This window comes from Ranitomeya imitator, chromosome 2 (assembly GCF_032444005.1).
Source record: "Ranitomeya imitator isolate aRanImi1 chromosome 2, aRanImi1.pri, whole genome shotgun sequence".
NCBI lineage: Eukaryota > Metazoa > Chordata > Amphibia > Anura > Dendrobatidae > Ranitomeya > Ranitomeya imitator.
The window spans coordinates 125,629,627-125,654,684 of record NC_091283.1 but is presented as its reverse complement, the minus strand read 5'-3'; the positions used below and the strand labels follow the sequence as shown (position 1 = coordinate 125,654,684).

The 25,058-nt window shown below is 46.5% G+C and overlaps 1 protein-coding gene across 1 annotated transcript; it reads right to left on the bottom strand.

Annotated features, from left to right (window-relative positions):
- Positions 1 to 4,266: 4,266 nt before the first annotated feature.
- On the bottom strand, positions 4,267 to 23,459 carry AMER1 (APC membrane recruitment protein 1). Its single transcript, XM_069747207.1, has 3 exons — positions 23,326 to 23,459; positions 9,426 to 9,571; positions 4,267 to 7,742 (listed from the first exon to the last, which is right to left on the bottom strand). The coding sequence occupies exon 3, from the start codon at positions 7,657 to 7,659 to the stop codon at positions 4,390 to 4,392; it is 3,270 nt and encodes a 1,089-aa protein (XP_069603308.1). The 5' UTR covers positions 7,660 to 7,742; positions 9,426 to 9,571; positions 23,326 to 23,459; the 3' UTR covers positions 4,267 to 4,389.
- Between the last annotated feature and the right edge of the window lie 1,599 nt (positions 23,460 to 25,058).

The window sequence follows — 25,058 nt, the reverse complement described above, 5'->3', positions numbered from 1 at the left end:
CTGCTTAAGTTGTACGGACATTATTTCGTCAACTTCTGCTCTACAGCTAATAGTATACAGTAGTAGTTATTGCCTGTTGCATCAACGTCTTGTAAAAAAAAGCACATTGGAAACTTTCATGTGAGGGACGTGAAATAATTAATGTCATTGGAAAGTAAAATTGTGCTATTTTATTTCTTAAGAAAATGTGTAAAATTGAGTTTGGTATTTTTTTGTCCAGAATCACAACCTGCACAGGCCAAATCGGAAAATTTCTAAGTTAAAATGTTAAATTACTGATCAAATTTGGCTTTTTTCTATGGCCTAGCCTGGGCTTCTATTATTGGAGTGCAGATGTGTCTACTGGCATAAGTGACTTTTCAAAAGGCTGCGTCTGACCATGTCCTTAATAAAATTCGATACTGGAGTAGGTTTCTTACATTGGTGCTCAGAAGACGATGCGACATTCATTAAGAGGAACACACCTAATGAATTTGGTGCATCTTAATCCATCGCACCCTTAATCCAGTCTTCATTACTCGGTGCCTAGGTGTTCATTTTAAAACAGACATCAATAGAGGATTTAAAAATAGTATAAAATTAAGAGACAGAACCATAATTTCAAAAGGGAATGTATGAGGGAGGGGGGGTATGTTTCCCTTCCTAAAAAATTACGTCATTCTTCTCCATGGACTGTCTCTGGAATTACAACATGACCCTGTCACTTTAAATGGGGCTGAGCCGTGACATCAGACAATTGTTGGCTTTTTAATAATTAATGCAATAATAAACTTTAAGACCCTGTCTCTTGACATTCTCAGAATTAGCTTAATTGACTTTTTTTCTTATTATTAACAAGTCACGATGTAAAGTTTAAAGCACTGTGGTGTGGTAATCAATTGCATTAGAAGTTAGAAGACTAAACTAGTGAAACAATCAATGCATACGAGGCCTGACCCACCTCTATACTAGTTAACCCAAAGTCTAAACAACCTGAAAAAATAAATAACCACAAAAAGAAGTAGTGACATTGGCAAACAGTTTGCAATGACGTGGTTAAAGCGGTAGTCCCATCTCAAAGATCTCATTTCAATTTGTAATAATAATAATAGCAATTACCTCCAATTAGATATTCTGTATAGTTTTATTCTTCGTTATAAGGCTTACCCCATGTGCAGGGTATCACAGTCGGGTGTTCCTGGCCACGCTTGCGCAGTTAGTAAGGAGTTTATCAATGGCCGGGTTCTCGGGATTGCACATAGTTTGAGCCTGTGCAGTTGCTTCCTGCCCGGCCACCTCACTCCTGCACTGCACATCATCAATGGTCAGGTTCTATGTGCACTGACTGCATAGCCATCCTGTCTGGAAGCTCTATAGAACCCGGCCATAGATAATGTGCAGTGCAGGAGTGAGATGGGCAGGCAAGTAGAAACTGTGCAGACTCGGAACTATGCGCGCTCCCGAGAATCCGACCATTGATAATGATAACCTCTTGCGCATGCGCTACAGCAGTCCTTAGCGCAGGAATGAGGTGGCCGGGTAGGGATCTACTGCGCAGGCTCTAACTACAGTCATGGCCAAAAGTATTGACACCCCTGCAATTCTGTCAGATAATACTCATTTTCTTCCTGAAAATGATTGCAAACACAAATTATTTGGTATTATCATCTTCATTTAATTTGTCTTGAAAAAACACAAAGTATTGTCCTAAAGCCAAATTGGATATAATTCCACACCAAACATAAAAAAGGGAGTGGACAAAAGTATTGGCACTGTTCGAAAAATCATGTGATGCTTCTCTAATTTGTGTAATTAACAGCACCTGTAACTTACCTGTGGCACCTAACAGGTGTTGGCAATAACTAAATCACACTTGCAGCCAGTTGACATGGATTAAAGTTGACTCAACCTCTGTCCTGTGTCCTTGTGTGTACCACATTGAGCATGGAGAAAAGAAAGAAGACCAAAGAACTGTCTGAGGACTTGAGAAACCAAATTGTTAGGAAGCATGAGCAATCTCAAGGCTACAAGTCCATCTCCAAAGACCTGAATGTTCCTGTGTCTACTGAGCGCAGTGTCATCAAGAGCTTTAAAGCCCATGGCACTGTGGCTAACCTCCCTAGATGTGGACGAAAAAGAAAAATTGACAAGAGATTTCAACGAAAGATTGTGCGAATGTTGGATAAAGAACCTCGACTAGGCCAGGCTGGAGTTTGCCAAAACCTACCTGAAAAAGCCTAAAACGTTTTGGAAGAAAGTTCTCTGGTCAGATGAGACAAAAGTAGAGCTTTTTGGGCAAAGGCATCAACATAGAGTTCACAGGAGAAAAAGAGAGGCATTCAAAGAAAAGAACACGGTCCCTACAGTCAAACATGGCGGAGGTTCCCTGATGTTTTGGGGTTGCTTTGCTGCCTCTGGCACTGGACTGCTTGACCGTGTGCATGGCATTATGAAGTCTGAAGACTACCAACAAATTTTGCAGCATAATGTAGGGCCCAGTGTGAGAAAGCTGGGTCTCCCTCAAAGGTCATGGGTCTTCCAGCAGGACAATGACCCAAAACACACTTCAAAAAGCACTAGAAAATGGTTTGAGAGAAAGCACTGGAGACTTCTAAGGTGGCCAGCAATGAGTCCAGACCTGAATCCCATGGAACAGCTGTGGAGAGATCTAAAAATGGCAGTTTGGAGAAGGCACCCTTCAAATATCAGGGACCTGGAGCAGTTTGCCAAAGAAGAATGGTCTAAAATTCCAGCAGAGCTTTGTAAGAAACTCATTGATGGTTACCGGAAGTGGTTGGTCGCAGTTATTTTGGCTAAAGGTTGTGCAACCAAGTATTAGGCTGAGGGTGCCAATACTTTTGTCTGGCCCATTTTTGGAGTTGTGTGTGAAATGATCAAAGTTTTGCTTTTTGCTTGATTCTCTTGTGTTTTTTCATTTAAGACAAATTAAATGAAGATGATAATACCAAATTTGTGTTTGCAATCATTTTCAGGAAGAAAATGAGTATTATCTGACAGAATTGCAGGGGTGTCAATACTTTTGGCCATGACTATGTGTGCTACAGACAACCCGACCAGTTGCAATGATAAACACTAGGATTGAGCGAAACGGGTCGGCCATTTTCAGAAGTCGCCGACTTTTGGCAAAGTCGGGTTTCATGAAACCCGACCCGACCCCTGTGTGGGGTCGGCCATGAGGTCGGCGATCTTCTGAATCTGGTATCGGAATTCCGATACAGAGTTCCGGTATGTTTGCAATATCGGAAATCGGTATCGGAATCCATATTTAAGTGTAAAATAAAGAATTAAAATAAAAAATATTGCTATACTCACCCTCTGACGCGCCCTGGTACTAACCGGCAGCCTTCCTTCCTTAGAATCAGCGAGTGAAGGGCCTTGGATGACGTCGCGGCTTGTGATTGGTCGCGTGACCGCTCGCGCGACCAATCACAAGCCACGACGTCACTGAAGGTCCTTCAAGCGCTGATTCTTAGGAAGGAAGGCTGCCGGAAAGAAGCAGGGTGCGTCCGAGGGTGAGTATATACCTAATAGGAATATACTCACCCTCGGACGCGCCCTGCTTCTTTCCGGCAGCCTTCCTTCCTAAGAATCAGCGCGTGAAGGACCTACGGTGACGTCGCGGCTTGTGATTGGTCACGCGAGCGGTCACATGGGCGGTCGCGTAACCAATCACAAGCCGCGACGTCATCTAAGGCCCTTCACGCGCTGATTCTAAGGAAGGAAGGCTGCCGGTTAGTACCAGGGCGCGTCAGAGGGTGAGTATAGCAAAATTTTTTATTTTAATTCTTTATTTTACACTTAAATATGGATCCCAGGGCCTGAAGGAGAGTTTCCTCTCCTTCAGACCCTGGGAACCATTGGAAACCCAATGCACTGCATTGGGTTTCGTGTTTCGGCCGACCCCGACTTTTTTTATAGGATCGGCCGATTTCACTTGACCCGACTTTTGAGAAAGTCGGGCTTCGTGAAACCCGACCCTATAAAAGTAAAAGTCGCTCAACCCTAATAAACACCTTATTAACTGCAGAAGCATGGCCAGGAAAGCCATAGTGGCCGTAACCATGCATACCTGAGTGACTGCGATACCCTGCACATGGGGTAAGCAATACAACTGAAAAAATAAATAAAAACAGACCTATACAGAATATCTAATTGAAGATAATTAGTATTAATATTACACCTAGTACATATTGAAACAGGATCTTTGAGATGGTTATAACCTTTCAAATACTAAGTAAAATAAATAATGGAAAAAATATTGCATTTGTAAAAAAGTATCGAGGATGCTTCAAATTTTCTTTTGGCTTGGCCATTTAAGCCATATTAGAAGCATGTATAGACATTTTAATTCCCTACTAGGACATAGAATAAAAGTCCGATTAAAATTATTTAGCCGTTTGGGCATTCGCTGTAGCTGTTAAACCAGTTATCTACTGATGTTCCCCTATGGTCCAAGCTCCCCTTCTTTGTTGGCCCAGACCTTTCCAGATAATCTGGTAATAAATTCAAGTCTTCTTGTTTGTTTTGTTGGGGCATCGCTTGTGTAATGCCCACTGGTTTAATCCTGGTTTGTTTTAGAGGGGTGTGACAATCATAACTGTAATCTAGCTTTAGCTCCCTCTGCTCTTCTAGTGGTGGGACACGAGCAAGTTTCTTTGTAAAGTTTTCTCTGGGGTATCGAAAGGAGATGGAGCCCTCTTGGGACCGTCTAGTGTTACTTTGAAAGAGGTCTGTAGTGTTTGCCATCTGTCTAGTGTTCATCGGCAGCTGGCTACTTGAACTAGAACCCGCAGGCTCTCCGGTATAACCCTGTCTTGAAGGCTGAACTGGTGCATAGGATTCGAACGGTCCATTTTTTGGAACAATCTGCTGTAACATGTCACACCTAGTAAAAGCGGACCTTTCCCCAGGTATACAAGAGTCTTCACACTGCCAAGAATTCTTTCCATCCTCCCATGGAACAAGATCATCATAGGATTTCAAGCCACTCTTGGGCAAATGCAAAGCACCAAGCTCTAGTTCTAACATCTCTGTGTCAAGCGACTTGCTTCTTCTGTTAAGTGAAAGTGGAACTGGACTTGAAGGAGTTAATTTATATTGGTCCAAATGACGAGGAAGACTTGTCACTCCCCAGTTAAAACTTTGGAAAGAATGATGAGAGTCCATCTGCATTAGATGTTCATCACACTCAGCCAGTGACTCTTGTACATAGCTGTGATCAAAGCCCTCAAAAGGTGAAACAACATCTTCATTTGGACTTAGGTCTAATTGTTCTTCACACTCACCTTCATTTTCTACATCTACAATATCAAAGGTGACCATAGTAGGAAGAGCATTAAGATTGTGGTGGAATGAGGAGCTTGAACCAGCACTGCCAAGTCTTTCAGAAATACTTGAAAATAACATGCCATTATTGGCAAACTCAACAAGCGTCTGAGAAAAGTTTACAGCTTGCTCACAATCATTTTCCTGACTATATCCAGAAATGGAGGAAAAGTCAGAGTCAAATACATTCTGAATGTGGTCCATAAGGGTAACATTCGAGTTGGAAAGCTTGGTAACATTTGCCATCATTGTGACATTCTGGCCTTGAGTTCCAAGGCTATCAACATTCAACTCAAAACCAGAATCTTCTACAAAGCCATTTCCCTTGAGGTCCTGTACATAGCTTCCCTTTTCTATATAGTCCGTTTCCTTGAAATCGTTCCAGCCAAGATTCTCAGATTGAGCATGTAGTATTCCTTTGTCAGCTCCATCTTTGCTCACATTTGGTAATAAATATTCTCTAATAAGACAGCTCTTGTTCTTGCCGGCTGAGCTAGCACTTCTAATTTCACATTCAGCGGGTTGCTTTTCTTTGGAAAATATTTCTTTACCTATATGATCCATTCCTTTCATTGCCGCTTCTCGTTGCCTCTCCCAGAACAATAATTGTTTCTGAATCACGGCCAACCGTTCCTCTTCGGTCTCTGTTGCTCCCTTACTGCGATCGACATTCTGAATTAACCCATTGTCTAAGGGAATACTAAAGTCTAAAAACTGACCAAATATTTCTGGGCACATTGTTTTGCTGTCATAGAGGGTCTCTCCACCAGGTGCAGGGCTCATTAGACTGTCATCGGGTTCATAAAATTCATAAAGTGCATCTCCACTGTAGCTGTCTCTAGGAAGACGCTCTTTTTGGGAAAAGCCCTCTCCACCATCGTCATCAGGGCCAGGAGTGGTAGAGTCATAGTACCCTTCATCACTATTCGGAGCAGACTCTTGTTGATCACTTTGAGGCGTTAATAATTCAGGGTTACTAAGGACACTCCTGTCGACAAAGGCATCTTCAGCCGCCATAGCATAAGCAGTAGGTTCCAATTCAGTAAAGCTTTTAGACATACTGTTGTGCTCCTTTTCATCTTCCATTTCATAGCCTGCTTCATGGCCATTTTTTAACAGCTGCTGTAGGTACTCTTCCTCCATATCATCAGGTGTTGCCATCTCCTCACCGCCTCCCTGATAAGTAACAAGACAAGAACTTCTCTTTGCTGCCTCTCTACTTCTTTCAACAGAAACTGAATTGTCACTGATATTATCCATATCTTGTTCAGCAATGATATCCCCACAACCTGTAAGAGAGTCGAAACTCTTCAGGGATGAAACATCCTCAAACATCAAGCTTAGCTGGTCACCAGCAGAATTAAGAGGGTCTCTATCAACACAATCACATTTGTCACTGTCAGCAAATAGAGCTTTAGGGTCCGAACAATCGATATAGCAATCAGGTTTAGAGTCAGTAGTATGATTTTGGTCGAAAGAAGGGACCTCATTGGTTTCCGTAAGCAATTCATCAGTTGTGTGTGGTGCAATGTCAGGCAAGCTTACTGAGCACATGGGCATCTCCTCCTTTTCACATTCAGCAGTTACATTCAATGAAGACTCTGTTGATATATCAGAGTGTAGGCTGCTGATCTTTGGTTGCTCACTCTCTTCTTGCAGACCATCTTCTGATGAATATTTATTTAGCTGTTCTAATATAACACTCTGTGTTATATGGTCATATCGCTCGCACTTTTCAGGATCGGGGGTTTTGTTTTTCTTGTGACGTCGGATGCTACTAAATAATCCCTTCAGCCCTTTCTTTGGTCTGGGAAAAGAAAACGATTTATCACTATTAAGTTTTTTCTCAAAGCATTCTGTGCTTCCCATTGGGGATACATCATGGAAATTAAAGTCAAGCTTAACTGGTGACGTAATGCCAGAGTCTGCACTAAGGGAACTGGGAAGGGTACTTGGAGTGGAAAGATAATTTCCATGATATCTGCTGGTATCTGAATAGCCTTCTTTATCATTTTCAGCATGCACATCACTGAGGCCATCATGGGTCTTGCTTTTACTCACTGATTTCCTTGAGTTACCCTTCCCTAAACCCTTGTGCTTTCCACCAAAGAAGCTAGGCAGCGTACAAATACTTTTTCTACCTCCAAAGAATTTGAAGGGATTTTTTTTCTGTTTTCCAGTAGCTTGCTGGTCAACGCATGATCCCGTCTGTATTGGGAGGATATCTATTTTGGAAGATTCTCCATTATTAGTAACCTCAATCAGTGTTTCACAGACCAAAGAGGATGGCTTTATGCAAGAAGTTTCCTCTTTACAACTGTGGCTAGATTCCATGACAACTCTTACGTGCTGATCTGAAGAAATTGTGGAGGTGTTGGAGGCCAGCTAGTACGAGCAGCGAAACATTCCTTATATTCCTGCATGGAATAAAAAAATATATATATTTAAATCAGTTGAATGTACACTCACATCACTGCATCAAACAAAATTTAATGGAGTTTTTAAGCTTTATTGACAAATGCATCAAGTTTATGCAAAGACTCAATATTTACAGTGATGACCCTTAGTTTTTAAGACTTCTGAAATTCTTCCTGGCAGCTGGTTATCACCTTCTTACTCACACTCTGACTGATGGCAACTCACTTATCTAATCGGTGTTTGGAGTTTATCACAATTTGTGTGTGTTTTTCAACCCACTTTTTGAAGACTGACCATCTTAAGGTACCGTCACACTGAACGATATCGCTAGCGATCCGTGACGTTGCAGCGTCCTGGATAGCGATATCGTTGAGTTTGACACGCAGCAGCGATCTGGATCCTGCTGTGCCATCGTTGGTCGGAGCAGAAAGTCCAGAACTTTATTTAGTCGCTGGATCTCCCGCAGACATCGCTGAATCGGCGTGTGTGACACCGATTCAGCGATGTCTTCACTGGTAACCAAGTTAAACATCGGGTTAATAAGCGCAGGGCCGCGCTTAGTAACCCGATGTTTACCCTGGTTACCAGCGTAAACGTAAAAAAAAAACAAACACTACATACTTATATTCCGGTGTCTGTCCCCCGGCGCTGTGCTTTCCTGCACTGGCTGTGAGCGTCGGCCAGCCGTAAAGCACAGCGGTGACGTCACCACTCTGCTTTACAGCTGGCCGGCGCTGACAATGCAGCAAAGCACAGCGCCGGAGGACAGACACCGGAATGTAAGTATGTAGTGTTTTTTTTTTTCTTACGTTTACGCTCGTAACCAGGGTAAACATCGGGTTACTAAGCGCAGCCCTGCGCTTAGTAACCCGATGTTTACCCTGGTTACCAGGGCACCGGCATAGTTGGTCGCTGGAGAGCTGTCTGTGTGACAGCTCTCCAGCGACCACACAGCGACGCTGCAGCGATCGGGATCGTTGTCTAGATCGCTGCGTCGCTTAATGTGACGGTACCTTTAGGAGTTTCCTGGCCATGATCAAACCAAAATTCAATGTTGCGTTCACAAAGGGACTAGTTATCACGTTTGTCTTGGGACATGGTCTTGATGCTAAAACACGATAAAAAAAAAAAAAAAGCATTGTTCATTGCAGAATTCTAGAAAAATAAGGGTCATCTCTGAAAATGTTGAGTCTTTGGATAAACTTGATGGATTTGTCAATAAAAGTTTAAAACGGTTTATAATTATGCTTCAGTAACCAGAGAAGCATCCAACTAAAAGTTCTAAAAGCAATGAAGCAAAGAAAAAAAAAAAAAAAGAAAACTGTGACAAGAACAATGTGTGACAGTTTTGGTGACAGTTTGGAGACTTTGGGCTAAGACTTTATGAATATTAAAAAAAAAAAAAAAAAAAAAAAAAAAAACACGAAGCTTCTACAAAGTTAAAAACGGGCAGCACGACAATGTAAGCTGTCAATGAGTCTTCAAAGACCTATAGACTTATGGACAAGTTAGATCTTTGACTTGGACCAAAAACGGACATATCTCCGTAATTCCTTTGTGGACAGATGGTAAGCCAAAAAAAAAAAAACTACAGATATGTAAAAAGGATGGGTACATGTTATATCTGTGAAAAAACGACGTCTGAATGAGGCCCAACAAGGATTGCTCAATTCAAAACTTACTGTGTAAAATGAAAATCATAGTAAGTGTGAGGTGTGGTCGCAGAGAAGCCAATAATCCAGACGTTCATCATCTTTAACAAGTAGCTGACACATTGCAAATAAATCGGTCCCCGCAAAGCTGTCAATTATTTGGCCATGTCCTGAACCTGGTATAAAAAAAATATATATATATATATAAATATAAAAATATGGTTAGTGAGAAAGTTCTTAAATAAAGACTTATGTCACTATAACGTGATTTGGAGTTTAACCCTTAAACCAGAATTTAATACATTGTCCATTTCAAAGAAAACAGTAACACTGAGCAAAACTGGAAAAGTTCAGGTTTTTGCATAAGGGTATGTTCACACGTTCAGGATTTCCATCCTTTTTTTTTTCAGGACAGTTTTTTTTAAAAAACTGCAGCTCTTGGCAGAAAACGCAGGTCCTTTTTTTGGTCCTTTTTTTGTCCTTTTTTGATGCGTTTTTTTATCCTTTTTTTATGCAGTTTTCTATGCAGAGACTGTGTGTTTCCTAGGAAGCTTTTTTAGGGCTAAAATGGCTGAAAATACCCTAACCCTACCCCTAACCCTATTCTAACCTTAGTGAAAAAAAAAAAAAAAAAATTCTTAATTTTTTTATTGTCCCTACCAATGGGGGTGACAAAGTGGGGGGGGTGTCATTTACTATTTTTTTATTTTGATCACTGAGATATAACCTATCTCAGTGATCAAAATGCACTTTGGAGCGAATCTGCCGGCCGGCAGATTCGGCGGGCGCACTGCGCATGCGCCCGCCATTTTGCAAGATGGCGGCGCCCAGGGAGAAGACGGCCGGACGGACACCGGGACGCCGGGTAAGTATAAGGGGGGGAGATTAGGGCACGGGGGGGGGGGGGGGGCATCGGAGCACTGGGGGGGGGCATCGGAGCACGGGGGGGGGGGGGGGGGAAATCGGAGCACGGGGGGGGGGGGGAAAATCGGAGCACGGGGGGGCAGCCACACTCCGCCCACGCACTTCCGCCCGCTCCCCCGCACTTCCTGCTGCAGCGGTTCTGCACATCAAATCGCAGTAAAACCCGCAGATATATTTTTGATCTGCGGGTTTTACTGCGATTTTGACCTCACAATGGAGGTCTATGGGTGCAGAACCGCTGCGGTTCAGGAAAAAGAAGTGACATGCTCCTTTTTTGCCGCAGCTATTCTGCGCGGCTTTTTAAACGAAATTACGGACCATGTGCACAGCAGTGACTGTTTTCCATAGGGTTACATTGTTATGTACCCTGCATGGAAAACTGCTGCGGAACCGCAGCGGCAATACCGCTGCGGTTCCGCAGTAAAAAACGCACTGTGTGAACATGGCCTAAAGGGTAATTATACTCAGCACACCAGCAACAGTGGCTGAGGCCACATTCACACGTTCCTTTTTATCCTGCGGGTTCTCCCGCAGCGGATTTGATAAATCTGCAGGGCAAACCCGCTGCGGTTATGCCTGCAGATTTATCGCGGTTTGTCCTGCGGGTTCCGCTGCGGGATTTACCCCTACTATTGATGCTGCATATGCAGCATCAATAGTAGTGTTAAAAAATAATAAAATCATGGTATACTCACCCTCTGACGTCCCGATCTCCTCGGCGCTGCAGGCGGCGGTCCGGTTCCAAAGATGCTGTGCGACCAGGACCTTCGGTGACGTCACGGTCATGTGACCGCGACGTCACCGAAGGTCCTGGTCGCATAGCAAACCTGAGACCGGACGGCCGCGTGCAGCGCTGAGACTTCAGAGGTGAGTATATCATGATTTTTATTTTAATTCTTTTTTTTTTTTTTTTAACACAAATATGGTTCCCGGGGCCTGGAGGAGAGTCTCCTCTCCTCCACCCCGGGTATAACCCGCACATTATCCGCTTACTTCCCGCATGGTGTGCACAGCCCCATGCGGGAAGTAAGCGGATCAATGCATTTCTATGGGAGCAGAATCACTGCGATTCTGCACAAAGAAGTGACATGGTCCTTTTTTTCCGCAGCAATTCAGTGCGGTTTTTTCCGCATCATGTGCACTGCAGTTCCTGTTTTCCATAGGGTAACATTGTACTGTACCCTGCATGGAAAACAGCTGCGGACCCGCAGCGGCAAAATCGCCGCGGTTCCGCAGTAAAAACCGCATAGTGTGAACATGGCCTGAATGTTCAGTGTGAGAGCAGAACACGGCTGATCCATCATACTGTTTCCTGGCCGCTCTCTGGTACTGCAGATTAGCCCCTACTCAATGTATTAAAAGCATTTGGACTTTTTTTTTTTTTTTATAAATAGGAGTACCCAAGAGGGGTCCCTAAACTGTGCGACAGACACCAAACTAAAATCCTACAAAATCTTTAACTTTGTACAAGTGTACCCGAGAGAATTGATGCTGGTTTGAAGGCAGAGGCAAATAATGACACGAGTTGGATTTCTTTTTGTTCATTCCCTTTGCATTTTGTTAGTTGATAAAATAAAAAAATAAATAAAACTAAAATAGAAGTCTTGATAACATACAGTGGAGGAAATAAGTATTTGATCCCTTGCTGATTGTGTAAGTTTGTCCAATGACAAAGACATGAACAGTCTATCATTTTAAGGGTAAGTTAACTTTAACATTGAGAGAATATCAAAAAGAACATCCAGAAAATCACATTGTATAAATTATATACATTTATTTGCATTTTGCAGTGAGAAATAAGTATTTGATCCCCTACCAACCATTAAGGCTATGTGCACACGTTCAGGATTTCTTGCACAAATTTCCTAAGCAAAACCGGACATTTTCTGCAAGAAATCCACATGCGTTTGACGCGTTTTTTGTGCATTTGACGTGTTTTTTCACGGAGCTTCCCAATGCATTAAATAGCGGGAAAAACGCAAAATATCCGCAAAATTAATGAACATGCTGCGTTTTTTTACCACGATGCGTTTTTTTCGTGGAAAAAAACGCATCATGTGCACAAAAATTGCAGAATGCATTCTAAATGGTGGGATGCATAATGTATGTGTTTTTTATAGCGAAAAAACGCAATGTTTGCGCACAGCCTAAGAGTTCTGGGTCCTACAGACCAGGTAGACGCTCCTAATCAACTCGTTACCTGCATTAAAGACAGCTGTCTTACATAGTCACCTTTATAAAAGACTCCTGTCCACAGACTCAATTAATCAAACTCTAACCTCTACAACATGGGCAAGACCAAAGAGCTTTATAAGGATGTCAGGGACAAGATCATAGACCTGCACAAGGCTGGAATGGGCTACAAAACCATAAGTAAGACGCTGGGTGAGAAGGAGACAACTGTTGGTGCAATAGAAAGAAAACAGAAAAAAATACATAATGACTGTGAATCAACATCAATCTGGGGCACCATGCAAAGTCTCACCTCGTGGAGTATCCTTGATCATGAGGAAGGTGAGGGATCAGCCTGAAACTACACAGGGGAACTGGTTAATGAGCTCAAGGCAGCTGGGACCACAGTCACCAAGAAAATCATTGGTAACACATTACGCCATAAAGGTTTAAAATCCTGGAGTGCCCACAAGGTCCCCCTGCTGAAGAAGGCACATGTGAGGCCGTCTGACGTTTGCCAGTGAACACCTGGATGATTCTGTGAGTGATTGGGAGAAAGGTGCTGTGGTCACATGAGACAAAAATTGAGCTCTTTGGCATTAACTCAACTCGCCATGTTTGGACGAAAAGAAACGCTGCCTATGCCCTGGGCACCCAAGTAAAAGGGGGAAAGGTCTTTAAAGGGTTTTAATAAACTTTGTGCTCGTGACGCCACCTGTGGTTCTAGGTCAGAGGGGACAGACGCTGCTTAACCCCTTCCCGACCTTTGACGCACCGTATGCGTTATGAAAATCTGTGCCAATCCGACCTGTGATGCAGCATATGCGTCATGGTCGAATCGCCCTCCTGCAGGCCGGGTGAAAGGGTTAACTGTAATTTCACCCGGCCTGCAGGGACAGGGGGAGTGGCTTCGCCCCACCGTGGCTACGATCGCTCTGATTGGCTGTTGAAAGTGACGTCTCACTTTCAATCAGAGAAATAGTAATATTTCACCAATGAAAATTGGTGAAATATTACAATCCAGCCACGGCCGATGCTGCAATAGCATCAGCCATGGCTGGAGATCGCGATCTGCCCCCGCCAACCATCTGCTTCCCTCCGTCCTGTCATTTGCTGTCCTCCACTCCCCTCCATCCTCCTGTCGGCTCCCCCTGCAGTCCGATCCCCTCCCCTCATACTTACCGACCTCCTGTGTCCCTCCCGGTGTCCGTCCGTCTGTTCCATGGGCGCCGCCATCTTCCAAAATGGCGGGCGCATACGCAGTGCGCTCGCCGAATCTGCCGGCCGGCAGATTCGTTACAGGTACATTTTGATGGTTCTATCACAGCGATTAAAATAAAAAAAAAAAAATAAATAAACCCCCCTTTATCACCCCTATAGGTAGGGACAATAATAAAATAAAGAAAACATTTTTTTTTTTGCCCCACTAGGGTTAGGCTGGGTTCACACTGCGTTGTGTGAACCCGTTTACCGGACTATGGTACGCCACAGCATAACGCGGTGTAGCGCAGTCCGTTAACGTCATCATTACCTGCAGTGGCGAACGCATCGCTAGCACACGCCCACAATGGGATGTGCCGTCACTGAGTGACGGACCCGAGACGCGGGCTGCAGCGTTTCCGGGTCCGTCACTGCTAGCGCAGATGGAGCTAGCAGATGCTCCATCTGCGCTAGCGCACTGCCAAAGTCGGCACTTGCGTTAGTGCAGTCCGTTTAACGGATTTGTTGAACAGACTGCACAACGCAAGTGTGAACCTAGGCTTAGGGTTAGAATTAGGCTATGTGCACACGGTGCGGATTTGGCCGTTGCGGATTCGCAGCAGTTTTCCATCAGGTTTACAGTACCATGTAAACCAATGGAAAACCAAATCTGCTGTGCCCATGGTGCGGAAAATACAGCGCGGAAACGCTGTGTTGTATTTTCCGCAGCATGTCAATTCTTTGTGCAGATTCCGCAGCGTTTTACATCTGTTCCTCAATAGGAATCCGCAGGTGAAATCCGCACAAAAAACACTGGAAATCCGCGGTAAATCCGCAGGTAAAACGCAGTGCCTTTTACCTGTGGATTTTTCAAAAATGGTGCGGAAAAACTTCACACGAATCCGCAACGTGGGCACATAGCCTTAGGGTACCTTCACACTCAGCAACTTTACAACGAGAACGACAACGATCCGTGACGATGCAGCGTCCTGGATAGCGATCTCGTTGTGTTTGACACGCAGCAGCGATCTGGATCCCGCTGTGATATTGCTGGTCGGAGCTAGAAGTCCAGAACTTTATTTGGTCGTCAGGTCGGCGTGTATCGTCGTGTTTGACATCAAAAGAAATGATGCCAGTAATGTTTTACATGGAGCTAACAACCAGCTACAACGATAAGTGAGTCGCCGTTATGTCACTGGATCGCTCCTGCATCGTTCTGGAGCTGCTGTGTTTGACGTCTCTACAGTGACCCAAACAGCGACGCTGCAGTGATCGGCTCGTTGTCTATATCGCTGCAGCGTCGCTGAGTGTGACGGTACCTTTAGGGTTAGGGTTGGAATTAGGGCTAGTGATGGATTAGGGTTAAGATTAGGCTGTGGTTAGGGTTGGGATTAGGGTTAGGGTTGGGATTAGGTTTGTGGTTAGGGGTGTGATTAGGGTTATGGCTAGAGTTGGGATTAGGGTTAGGGGTGTGTTGGGGTTAGTGTTGGAGGTAGAATTGAGGGGTTTCCACTGTTACGGCACATCAGGGGTCTCCAAACGCAACATGGCACCACCATTGATTCCAGTCAATCTTGCATTCAAAAAGTCAGATGGTGCTCCCTCCCTTTCGAGCCCCGACGTGCGCCCAAACAGTGGTTTACCCCCACATATGGGGTACCAGCATACTCAGGACAAACTGGGCAACAATTATTGGGGTCCAATTTCTCCTGTTACCCTTGTGAAAATAAAAAAATTGCTTGCTAAAACATCATTTTTGAGGAAAGAAAAATGATTTTTTTTATTTTCACAGCTCTACGTTATAAACTTCTGTGAAGCACTTAAAGGGAACCTGTCACCCCGTTTTTTGAGATTGAGCTATAAATACTGTTAAATAGGGCCTGCGCTGTGTGTTCCTATAGTGTATGTAGTGTACCCCGATTCCCTATGTATGCTGAGAAATAACTTACCAAAGTCGCCGTTTTCGCCTGTCAATCAGGCTGGTCAGGTCGGGAGGGCGTGGTGACATCGGTGGTTCTTCCTCAGCTTTACGTTGGTGGCGTAGTGGTGTAGTGGTGAAGACACAGCGCGCGATCTGCGCTGTAATCCCTTGCATCGGTGGGGGCGGCCATCTTCCTGGGGCCGCGCGTGCGCAGATCGAGTGCTCTGCTGCACGGGGCTTCAGGAAAATGGCCGCGGGATGCCGCGCGTGCGCATTAGAGATCGCGGCGGCCATTTTCCCAAAGCCGAGATGCAAACTCGGCTTTGGGAAAATGGCCGCCGCGATCTCTAATGCGCACGCGCGGCATCCCGCGGCCATTTTCCTGAAGCCCCGTGCAGCAGAGCACTCGATCTGCGCACGCGCGGCCCCAGGAAGATGGCCGCCCCCACCGATGCAAGGGATTACAGCGCAGATCGCGCGCTGTGTCTTCACCACTACACCACTACGCCACCAACGTAAAGCTGAGGAAGAACCACCGATGTCACCACGCCCTCCCGACCTGACCAGCCTGATTGACAGGCGAAAACGGCGACTTTGGTAAGTTATTTCTCAGCATACATAGGGAATCGGGGTACACTACATACACTATAGGAACACACAGCGCAGGCCCTATTTAACAGTATTTATAGCTCAATCTCAAAAAACGGGGTGACAGGTTCCCTTTAAAGGGTTTAAAGTGGTCACCGCACATCTAAATTAGTTCCATGGGAGGTCTAGTTTCCAAAATGGGGTCACTTATGGGGGAGCTCCAATGTTTAGGCACACAGGGGCTCTCCAAACGCGACATGGTGTCCGCTAACGATTGGAGCCAATTTTTCATTGAAAAAGTCATATGGCGCTCCTTCCCTTCCGAGCCCTGTCATGCGCCCAAACAGTGGTTCCCCCCCACATATGGGGTGTCGGCGTACTCAGGACAAACTGTACAATAACTTTTGGTGTCCAGTTTCTCTTTTTACCCTTGGGAAAATAAAAAAATTGTTGCTAAAACATCATTTCCAAAATTGTGCTGATGTAAAGTAGACATGTGGGTAATGTTATTTATTAACTATTTTGTGTCACATAACTCTCTTGTTTAACAGAATAAAAGTTCAAAATTTGAAAATTGCGAAATTTTCAAAATTTTAGCCAAATTTCCATTTTTTTCACAAATAAACGCAAAAAATATCGACCTAAATTTACAACTAACATGAATCCCAATATGTCACGAAAAAACTATCTCAGCACCGCTAGGATTCGTTGAAGTGTTCCGGAGTTATTACCTCATAAAGGGACACTGGTCAGAATTGCAAAAAACGGCCAGGTCATTAAGGTCAAAATAGGCTGGGTCATGAAGGGGTTAAAGGGATCCTCTGGGGCGATGTTACTGCAGCAAAGATGGTGACGCTTCCCACAGGCGAAGCAGGGTCCCCGATATGTTTGGCAGGGATGGTGAATACCTGGTTTACTGATGTTGTAGTCAGCCTCAGTCCAGGGTACCGGCAACAGGTGTTGATGGAGTCCAGGCAGCCTGAAGAGGAAATCCCTTTGCCAGGTCAGTTTGGGAACCTTCCACTTTGCGCTGATTACTAGTCCCTTGCTGCCTGTAATGTCCTAACAAGGTCCTCGGTTATTCTCTGTTCTGGGACAGTCCTTGCATGGTAGGCAACTTGAGCCATTCCCTTGGGGTCTCTGTACACGTTGAGTCTGGACTCTAACTGTTGCTGTACCTCAGGTATTATGTGGGCAAATCGCTTTTAGTTTCCTGCCCTCTGGTTCTGCTGTGGGACTTGCAGTTCCACACAGCCTCAGGCTCCCTGTGCCCGGCTCCTGCGCTCTGCTTAGAGGGGCCCAATCGCAGCCCTCCTCTAGCTCTTAGGTCCTTCTGTGTTCCTCCACTGTCTGCTACCAACTAACTAACTCCTCCTCCAGACCAGGATGTATATAGGGAAGTTCAACTTAAACCGGGTTTAGAGCTCCCCCTTCTGGCCTGGAGTAAGAAAGTGTTGCATGTAAGATTGCCTGCCAAAGGGATCCCTCCTGTCTCCAGGCACGGCATTACCATCCCCGAGAGGAAGGCAGCACCACTGTGGTACCCGAGCTCCTGGGGTGCCACAGAAACATTATGTTTTTTGGGGTGTTTCTCTGCTAAGGGCACAGGACTACTTCACCGCATCAATGGGAGAATGGATGGAGTCATGTACCGTAAAATCCAGAGTGACAACCTCTTTTCCGCCACCAGGACATTAAAATGTGTTTTGGCTGGGTCTTCCAGCAAGACAATGACCCAAAACATACAGCCAAGGCAACAAAGGAGTGGCTCAAAAAGAAGCACTTTAAGGTCATGGAGTGGGCTAGCCAGACTCCAGAACATAATCCCATAGAAAACTTATGGAGGGAGTTGAAGCTCCGAGTTGACAAGCAACAGCCTAACAATCTTAAATGAGATGATCTGCAAAGAGGAGTGGACCAAAATTCCTCCTGACATGTGCACAAACCTCATCAACTACAAAAAAAAAAAAAAAAAAAAAAAAGGGCTTTGCCACCAAGTATTAAGGGATCAAATACTTATTTCTCACTGCAAAATGCAAATAAATGTATACAATTTATACAATGTGATTTTCTGGACGTTATTTTTGATACTCTCTCAATGTTATAATTAACCTACCCTTAAAATTATATACTGTTCAGGAGATATATTCCTGATGGACCCACTTCTGGTATGAAGAATGACATCAAAATTGGCAGCCTGTATATTTACATCACTAATACTTGTTCACAAATTGTGCATAAACTCTGCGAAAACTCACTTTTCCCTCCCAACACATTAAATATGATGCACAGCTCTGCATATTTTAAAGGCAAAAGAGCAAAAAATGTGGAAAAGTTCAGGGGTATGATTACTTTTTCAAGGCACTGTATAGGACTCCGAGCGCATAAAACTAGAGGGCCATTGTCCTATGGGCGCTTACTATAGAGTAGAAGGCGCAGGAAAGCAACCAGTGACATGGCGACATCTGGCCATCCTTGGCACTGACGCTTTACTATGCGCCAATTGTGATTTGCATTTCTCAAAATAGCGGGTGAAAGGAAGATGTCAGGGACATGATAAGTAACGGCAGCAGGAGGAGGGTCTGTGATTTTCACAAGGTCTAACAAAAAAGTTCTGTGTAGACTAGACATACAGGGTAAGATGGCACACGGAGGCAGGCCGTGAAACCTGAGGGGAACATGAGAAATTCTTCATTTATTTTGATCGTGGGTCGGCTCTCACAAAACTACATTCAGCAGCTGTTTTTAGAAGCAGGGGGTTACTGCAGCCATAACAGACCAATCTCATAAGGAGACATGTGTAAATGTGCCACAAAGTCCAGACGTGCAAATCCCTTTGTCCCAAATGGTTTATTTTGGGAAGAATCTTGCCAACAAACATCAAATAGATTACAGCAGACCACATCCAGCAACCACCAGAGTGTCAGACTTCTTACACAGAGAAGCCTTGACTGATGCTACAGATTTCGGAGGGACCAGCCATCCATCATGTGCATGGGGGGTCCTCAAATGCAGACATAGGGGCATGAACAATCAGGCAAGTTGAAGTTCAGCACCTCATACTTTTGTTCACAGAGAAGATAAGGCCTCCCCAGGGGCGTCCGTCTCCTCTCAACTGAAAACTGGGGCCTTTGTAGCCAAGCTCAGAACGAATGTTAGAGCGTAGATCTAGCCATTGGCCATCTGTAATCTGAGGTGTATGACTACATTGACGAAGGCTGCAACATCACTTGGAGTTTACCGCAAAGTGAAAAAAATTACGTAAATCAAGGAGGATTTATAAATAGTCCCACAATGGTTCCGTGCATCAAAACCCTGAAAGTATTGGCTTTGTCCATGGCAACAAATACATGAAAAAAAGAAAAGCCAGCCCACGGCTTCATCAGCAGAGTCCACTGTGCACAGAACCATGTTCAGGCTGTACGTGACAACAACATGCAGACTTGTTCCAGCTCATGGATGCAGAATAAAATATTTTACTTTCTTTACGGCGACATTTAAAAACAAAAAAGAAAGACAAAGGTGGAAGATGAAGAGCAAAAGACTAAGCTTAGCTGAACTCTCCGAAATGGATGGGCTCAGTGACAGGGCAACACATAATGTAACGTATAGGGGCCCCATCTGTTAGCGAAGATAAGGGTCTGACACGTCCGATTCAGGACTACCGAGCCCAACTGTTCCCACAGACCAAGGGCTCCTGTGAATGGAAGAGTCGGGAGATAGCCGTCGGCCAGTCACAGGGTGGGGGACAGGCTCTGATCTCTGCAGCTCCGGCTGCCCCCGGTATATACACAGGGGGGGACAGGCTCTGATCGTATATACACAGGGGGGGGGGACAGGCTCTGATCGTATATACACAGGGGGGGGACAGGCTCTGATCGTATATACACAGGGGGGACAGGCTCTGATCGTATATACACAGGGGGGACAGGCTCTGATCGTATATACACAGGGGGGACAGGCTCTGATCGTATATACACAGGGGGGACAGGCTCTGATCGTATATACACAGGGGGGACAGGCTCTGATCGTATATACACAGGGGGGACAGGCTCTGATCGTATATACACAGGGGGGACAGGCTCTGATCGTATATACACAGGGGGGACAGGCTCTGATCGTATATACACAGGGGGGACAGGCTCTGATCGTATATACAGAGGGGGGACAGGCTCTGATCGTATATACACAGGGGGGACAGGCTCTGATCGTATATACAGAGGGGGGACAGGCTCTGATCGTATATACATAGGGGGGACAGGCTCTGATCGTATATACATAGGGGGGACAGGCTCTGATCGTATATACACACCCCCTGTGTATATACGATCAGAGCCTGTCCCCCCTATGTATATACGATCAGAGCCTGTTCAGGCTCTGATCTCTGCAGTATACCAGTGTGCTGCCCCCGGTATATACACAGGGGGGACAGGCTCTGATCTCTGCAGTATACCAGTGTGCTGCCCCCGGTATATACACAGGGGGGACAGGCTCTGATCTCTGCAGTATACCAGTGTGCTGCCCCCGGTATATACACAGGGGGACAGGCTCTGATCTCTGCAGTATACCAGTGTGCTGCCCCCGGTATATACACAGGGGGACAGGCTCTGATCTCTGCAGTATACCAGTGTGCTGCCCCCGGTATATACACAGGGGGGACAGGCTCTGATCTCTGCAGTATACCAGTGTGCTGCCCCCGGTATATACACAGGGGGGACAGGCTCTGATCTCTGCAGTATACCAGTGTGCTGCCCCGGTATATACACAGGGGGACAGGCTCTGATCTCTGCAGTATACCAGTGTGCTGCCCCCGGTATATACACAGGGGGCAGGCTCTGATCTCTGCAGTATACCAGTGTGCTGCCCCCGGTATATACACAGGGGGGGACAGGCTCTGATCTCTGCAGTATACCAGTGTGCTGCCCCCGGTATATACACAGGGGGCAGGCTCTGATCTCTGCAGTATACCAGTGTGCTGCCCCCGGTATATACACAGGGGGCAGGCTCTGATCTCTGCAGTATACCAGTGTGCTGCCCCCGGTATATACACAGGGGGACAGGCTCTGATCTCTGCAGTATACCAGTGTGCTGCCCCCGGTATATACACAGGGGGCAGGCTCTGATCTCTGCAGTATACCAGTGTGCTGCCCCCGGTATATACACAGGGGGCAGGCTCTGATCTCAGCAGTATACCAGTGTGCTGCCCCGGTATATACACAGGGGGGCAGGCTCTGATCTCTGCAGTATACCAGTGTGCTGCCCCGGTATATACACAGGGGGCAGGCTCTGATCTCAGCAGTATACCAGTGTGCTGCCCCGGTATATACACAGGGGGGCAGGCTCTGATCTCTGCAGTATACCAGTGTGCTGCCCCCGGTATATACACAGGGGACAGGCTCTGATCTCTGCAGTATACCAGTGTGCTGCCCCCGGTATATACACAGGGGGCAGGCTCTGATCTCAGCAGTATACCAGTGTGCTGCCCCCGGTATATACACAGGGGACAGGCTCTGATCTCAGCAGTATACCAGTGTGCTGCCCCCGGTATATACACAGGGGGGCAGGCTCTGATCTCAGCAGTATACCAGTGTGCTGCCCCCGGTATATACACAGGGGGCAGGCTCTGATCTCAGCAGTATACCAGTGTGCTGCCCCCGGTATATACACAGGGGGACAGGCTCTGATCTCTGCAGTATACCAGTGTGCTGCCCCGGTATATACACAGGGGGGCAGGCTCTGATCTCTGCAGTATACCAGTGTGCTGCCCCCGGTATATACACAGGGGGGCAGGCTCTGATCTCTGCAGTATACCAGTGTGCTGCCCCCGGTATATACACAGGGGGACAGGCTCTGATCTCTGCAGTATACCAGTGTGCTGCCCCCGGTATATACACAGGGGGGCAGGCTCTGATCTCAGCAGTATACCAGTGTGCTGCCCCGGTATATACACAGGGGGACAGGCTCTGATCTCTGCAGTATACCAGTGTGCTGCCCCGGTATATACACAGGGGACAGGCTCTGATCTCAGCAGTATACCAGTGTGCTGCCCCCGGTATATACACAGGGGGGCAGGCTCTGATCTCAGCAGTATACCAGTGTGCTGCCCCCGGTATATACACAGGGGGGCAGGCTCTGATCTCAGCAGTATACCAGTGTGCTGCCCCGGTATATACACAGGGGGACAGGCTCTGATCTCTGCAGTATACCAGTGTGCTGCCCCGGTATATACACAGGGGACAGGCTCTGATCTCAGCAGTATACCAGTGTGCTGCCCCCGGTATATACACAGGGGGACAGGCTCTGATCTCTGCAGTATACCAGTGTGCTGCCCCCGGTATATACACAGGGGGGCAGGCTCTGATCTCAGCAGTATACCAGTGTGCTGCCCCGGTATATACACAGGGGGACAGGCTCTGATCTCTGCAGTATACCAGTGTGCTGCCCCGGTATATACACAGGGGACAGGCTCTGATCTCTGCAGTATACCAGTGTGCTGCCCCCGGTATATACACAGGGGGGCAGGCTCTGATCTCAGCAGTATACCAGTGTGCTGCCCCGGTATATACACAGGGGGACAGGCTCTGATCTCTGCAGTATACCAGTGTGCTGCCCCGGTATATACACAGGGGACAGGCTCTGATCTCTGCAGTATACCAGTGTGCTGCCCCCGGTATATACACAGGGGGGCAGGCTCTGATCTCTGCAGTATACCAGTGTGCTGCCCCGGTATATACACAGGGGGACAGGCTCTGATCTCTGCAGTATACCAGTGTGCTGCCCCGGTATATACACAGGGGGACAGGCTCTGATCTCTGCAGTATACCAGTGTGCTGCCCCCGGTATATACACAGGGGGGCAGGCTCTGATCTCTGCAGTATACCAGTGTGCTGCCCCCGGTATATACACAGGGGGGCAGGCTCTGATCTCTGCAGTATACCAGTGTGCTGCCCCCTATGAGGATGGCACCGCTCAGCCACGAGAAGGAGCCCCATTGTACACACGGGTGGCCTGGTTACTGCGCCCAGGACCTCGCACAGGCAGTGACTGGCTGCACGCCACATATGACCGTCCCCTTCCCCCGTACACAGGTGCGCCACACACACAGCCCCGACTCCGTGCCCTCACCAGCCGCGCTCCGCTGTGGGCCTCGATGCCTCCGCGGTGTCCTGCTCGCACTGCCCAGACTCCAGTGTCCCTGCACCGAACACTGATGCTTCAATCTGTATACTGCGGCCTCTACCTGACCACCACCCCCGGCCTGCGCTGAGTGACGTGCACGTGAACCAATCAGAACACTCACAAACATCAACAGATTATCCAATCCGTACTATCACAAACACGCCGCTGATTGGCCATCCAAATGACTGACAGCAGATACAGCCAATCGGAAAGGAGACTGAGTGAGCAGCCGTACTGGGTGTGACTGTGTTATTGTAGTGGTGCAGTTTCTGGTCAGTGCAGTGCAGACTAGAGACTGTTGTGGGGGAGAGAGGTCGCACACAATTGCACAGCTCCTGTCAGAGCAGCAGTGCTGAGACACTGCCATAATCAGCGCAGCCTACAGACGCTATGGTACAAACTGGGTACTCGCAGCTTGCTACACATGTCTCACCTGTCCGCCGCCGGAAGTGCCTCATCCACTGCAGTTATCTCAGGTCACTAGTCTGGTTCTGGCAAACAGCTGATCTGCTGATTGTGAGAACGCTGTAGTGTAGGTGATGGCTGGAGAGTTATCTCCGCGATCATCTACCGGCTCTGCTACATCTGGGTGTCAGGCATCCAGATGTAGCAGAGCCGGACTCGTCTACACTGTGTGCACATCATACAACATACACCATACAATATACACCATGCGACAACATGTGACATACAACATGCGAAATGCGACAACATGTGACATGCAACATGTGACAACATGCGGCAACATGCAACATGTGATAACATGCGACATACATGTGAAATGCGACAACATGCAAAATGCAACATGATACGACATGTGACATGCAACATGCGCCAACATGCGACATGCAACAACATGCAGCAACACGTGACATGCAACAACATGTGGCAACATGCGCCATGCAACAACATGCGCCAACATGCAACATGCGCCAACATGCAGCGACATTCAACAACATGCAACATGTGACAACATGCGACATGCAACAACATGTGGCAACATGCGACATGCAACAACATGCGGCAATATGCAACATGTGACAACATGTGACATGCAACAACATGCGGCAACATGCGACGACATGGAACATGCAACAACATGCGAAATACGACATGCAACATGCTACGACATGCAACATGCTACGACATGCGACGTGACAACATGCAACATGTGACAACATGCAACATGCGACATGCAACGGCATGTGACAACATGCGACAGCATGCAACATGCGACAACATGCAACGACATTCAACAACATGCAACATGTGACAACATGCAACATGCTGCAACATGCGACATGCAACAACATGCGGCAACATGCGACATGCAACAACATGCGGCAACATGTGACATGCAACAACATGCGGAAATATGCAACATGTGACAACATGCGACATGCAACAACATGCGACAACATGCAACATGCGACGACATGGAACATGCAACAACATGCGAAATGCGATATACAACATGCTACGACATGCAACATGCTACGACATGCAACATGCTACGATATGCAACATGCTATGACATGCGACGTGACAACATGCAACATGTGACAACATGCGTCAACATGTGACAACATGCGACATGCAACATGTGACATGCAACAACATGCGACATGCAACGGCATGCGACAACATGCAACAGCATGCGACATGCTGCTAAATGCGAC

Excerpts from the sequence above, each read along its gene's own strand:
- AMER1 (XM_069747207.1), bottom strand. The coding sequence starts at position 7,659 with ATGGAATCTAGCCACAGTTGTAAAGAGGAAACTTCTTGCATAAAGCCA.